General features: G+C 39.9%; 1 protein-coding gene across 1 annotated transcript; it reads left to right on the top strand.

Moving 5' to 3' along the window:
- Positions 1-484: 484 nt before the first annotated feature.
- LOC113269188 (olfactory receptor-like protein DTMT) lies at positions 485-1,435 on the top strand. The gene has a single exon (XM_026517928.3). The coding sequence runs from the start codon at positions 485-487 to the stop codon at positions 1,433-1,435; it is 951 nt and encodes a 316-aa protein (XP_026373713.3).
- Positions 1,436-3,555: the final 2,120 nt, after the last annotated feature.

The raw sequence follows: 3,555 nt of genomic DNA on the forward strand, positions 1-3,555 counted from the left end.
CAGGGAAGATGGTCATCAGAGAGCTGAACACCCAGGTCTGTAGTTCAGACAAGCTATGTGGGCTGAATAAATACATTTGGGATTCACTGTCATATTTAGGGTAAGTATAGAAAGACAGTATTCTGAGGACCACCAATATTCAAATGATGACCAGGGAGGGGAAGCTCTCTAAGGACTGGTGAAGGCATTGCAAGGCAAGTAGGAAAAAACATGAAGCTGAGGTGTCACCACTACCAAGAGACAAGTGAGTTTTACAAAGGAAAAAGTGATCATTGGTGTTAAATGTGCTGTCATCTGATTTAGAGACCTGGATGTCTTTGGAGACTTTGATAGGGTAGTTTCAGTACAGCCAGCTGCCACCTGTGCCTAAATTCTCACTCATCCACCATTTGACAATAGGCCACATGCAATGGACATATATTTATTTCTTATACTTGGATTTTAAGGTCTGTTATTTTCTTCATAAATATAATAGAGTCACAGAATGATAGAGAGGAACCAAAGTGTTGTCTCAGATTTCCTTCTTTTGGGTCTGCCCATCAAGCCAGAGCAGTGGAATCTGTTCTATGCCTTGTTCCTGGCCATGTATGTTACCACCATTGTGGGGAACCTTCTCATCATCGTCCTCATTCGCCTGGACTCCCACCTCCACACACCCATGTATTTGTTTCTCAGCAATTTATCCTTCTCCGACCTCTGCTTCTCCTCTGTCACAATGCCCAAATTGCTGCAGAACATGCAGAGCCAAGTCCCATCCATCCCCTATGCTGCCTGCCTGACCCAGATGTACTTCTTCCTGTTTTTTGGAGACCTGGAGAGCTTCCTCCTGGTGGCCATGGCCTATGACCGCTATGTGGCCATCTGCTTCCCCCTGCACTACACCACCATCATGAGCCCCAAGCTTTGTCTCTCGCTGGTGGTGCTTTCCTGGGTGCTGACCATGTTCCATGCTATGTTACACACTCTGCTCATGGCCAGATTGTGGTTCTGTGCAGACAACACAATCCCCCACTTTTTCTGTGATATGTCTGCTCTGCTGAAGCTGGCCTGCTCTGACACTCAAGTTAATGAGTTGGTGATATTTATCATGGGAGGGCTCGTTCTTGTCATCCCATTCCTGCTCATCATCATGTCTTATGCACAGATTGTGTCATCCATCCTCAAGGTTCCTTCTGCCAGGGGCATCCGCAAAGCCTGCTCCACCTGTGGCTCCCACCTCTCTGTGGTGTCTCTCTTCTATGGGACAATTATTGGTCTCTACTTGTGCCCATCCACGAATAATTCTACTGCTAAGGAGACTGTCATGGCTATGATGTACACTGTGGTCACCCCCATGCTGAACCCCTTCATCTACAGCCTGAGGAACAGAGACATGAAGGGAGCTCTGGGAAGAGTCTTTTGGAAAAAGAAAGTATCTTTCTCTCTAAAATGGTAACAATTGAGATTTTTACATTATTTAATTCAGTGGGTATAGTAATGTTGATAATGGGGTATTACTCTAAATCAGTTGCTTTTCCCCTTTAATTTTAAAGCCATCAAACATTTTGTTCAAATAAAACCCCATGCTAAAGGCAAATATGAAACCGCGATGACCACTTAGCTGTTCTGAGGTAGAGTTGGGGGTAAGAAACCAGTCTGTTCTGAATCCTTATTTCCCTCTTGCCAGATGGAATTGAAGTTTGAAAATAAGATTTATATACCTTTGTGCAAAATACCTTTTTCCTTTCAATTTAGGAATTATCTTCCTTTTTTTTTTTTTTAAAGATTCATCTATCCCCTTTAGAGAGAGATAGAGAGGGAGAGAGAGAGCAAGGGGAGTGGTGGAGGGAGAGAATCCTGAAGCCATCTCCCTGCTGAGTGCGGAGCCCCAACCCGGGGTTTGATCCCATGACCCTGAGATCGTGACCCTAGCCTAAATCAGGAGTGGGCTGCTCAGCTGTCTGATCCACCCAGGCACCCTTAGGAATTATCTTCCTAAAGCATCACTGTAATCATTGCTTTTTTCCCACCCAGGAATTCTCAGTGATGCACACAAGTGAAGAAAGATTAAAATCCAACCTTTCTTTCTCACAGAGCAGAGACTCCTGGAGCTCTCAACTTCTATATATACCTGATGCTCCACTATGAATAAAAACCCTCTTATTTCCCTCTCTCCATCCATATGCTCGCCTCTAATTATATTTTTTGAGCCAGATCAGAAAAATCATTCTTTAAAAGAAGACAAATAGCAAACCCTTGTTGGGTGCTTTCTATGTGTCGGGCACTTTTCCAATCTATTAACCTACCACCTCTATGATGTTGGTCTTATTATTATCCCCACTTTATAGCTAAAATGATAGAAAGGTTAGTTTACTGTCTAACATCATGTAAGAAATTCAGACTGGAACCTAGGCAGTTTGGCTTACAGCCCAGGGTCCTCACGACTACACCACACTGCATCCTGAGACCATAGAATCATACTGTCTCTATTTAAAGGTGCATCTGTTCAGTTCCATCACTTGTCAGTTGATCGTACTTTCAGATATTTCTTTCGTCTCTTCGTTTTTCTGGTTGAATTATGATCTTTTTCATATATAATCATAAAGTATAGAACAGGAGTTGTAAACCCATACCCCAGTGGCCACACAGTTAATGTAGATGAGTGTAAAGTATATCAGATTTAAGACAAATCAACTGCAGGAATATGATCAAAGGTTTTATTAGTACATGGAGTACGCCGCTATCATAACTCAAAATATATGCCACTGGGGTTGATGTTTTAACTTTGAAATCAAATAAATTCTAAAAGAAAATAGAAATACTTAATCATTAAGTACATTATTGGCTTTTGTAACTCCTTTGATTTGGAAGCAAAACCTGGCACCTTTTCTTCTGACCAAGAAGTCAGTGTGAAGTCCTTTGTGTTTTTCTTGAATTATTTACTGGAGAATTTAAACTTGGGTCCATTAAAGCGGGAGTGATATTTAGATTTGTTTTTCTGTTTAGTAATAGGCAAGAGCTATTCACAAACACGTGCACTTTGAATATGGATCAAATCTTTGTACAAACATTTTTATAATTAGGGCCACTTTTTGGAGGTATAAGCAGAATTCTGATAGTCCAATGTTGTCATAATATTTTTCAGTATTATATTGCACAATGTCCCATTAACTTTAATTTTCCCTCTTCATTTACACCATCATAATAATTGGGAAAGGTGAACTAGTAGATTCATATAACATATAATGTTATTTTATTGTCAAAAATTGGAAATAAATGAACATTTTAAAAGAACTCATCCTTCAACTCCATAATTTCATGTATGTAGATTACTCATTGTTTTCATTTCTGTAAATGTATTTTAGCTATAATGAGTAGTTTGCATTCTTTGCCAAATTATGTTTTCAAAGTACATTTTCTTAAGGGAATCCTTCAATTGAATGATATATTTGTGCAATTATTTGTGAATGTATTTGCAGAGAAATATTCAGGGTGTTTACATGATTTTCAGTGTCAAGTTAAGCCCACGTTATTGAATCAAATCTTCACAAGTGATATGAGAGTTGTTTTTTTTTA

This window comes from Ursus arctos, unplaced genomic scaffold, assembly GCF_023065955.2.
Source record: "Ursus arctos isolate Adak ecotype North America unplaced genomic scaffold, UrsArc2.0 scaffold_24, whole genome shotgun sequence".
Lineage (NCBI taxonomy): Eukaryota > Metazoa > Chordata > Mammalia > Carnivora > Ursidae > Ursus > Ursus arctos.

What these genes read in the sequence shown, in the direction of transcription:
- LOC113269188 (XM_026517928.3), top strand. Translation starts at nt 485, where the DNA reads ATGATAGAGAGGAACCAAAGTGTTGTCTCAGATTTCCTTCTTTTGGGT.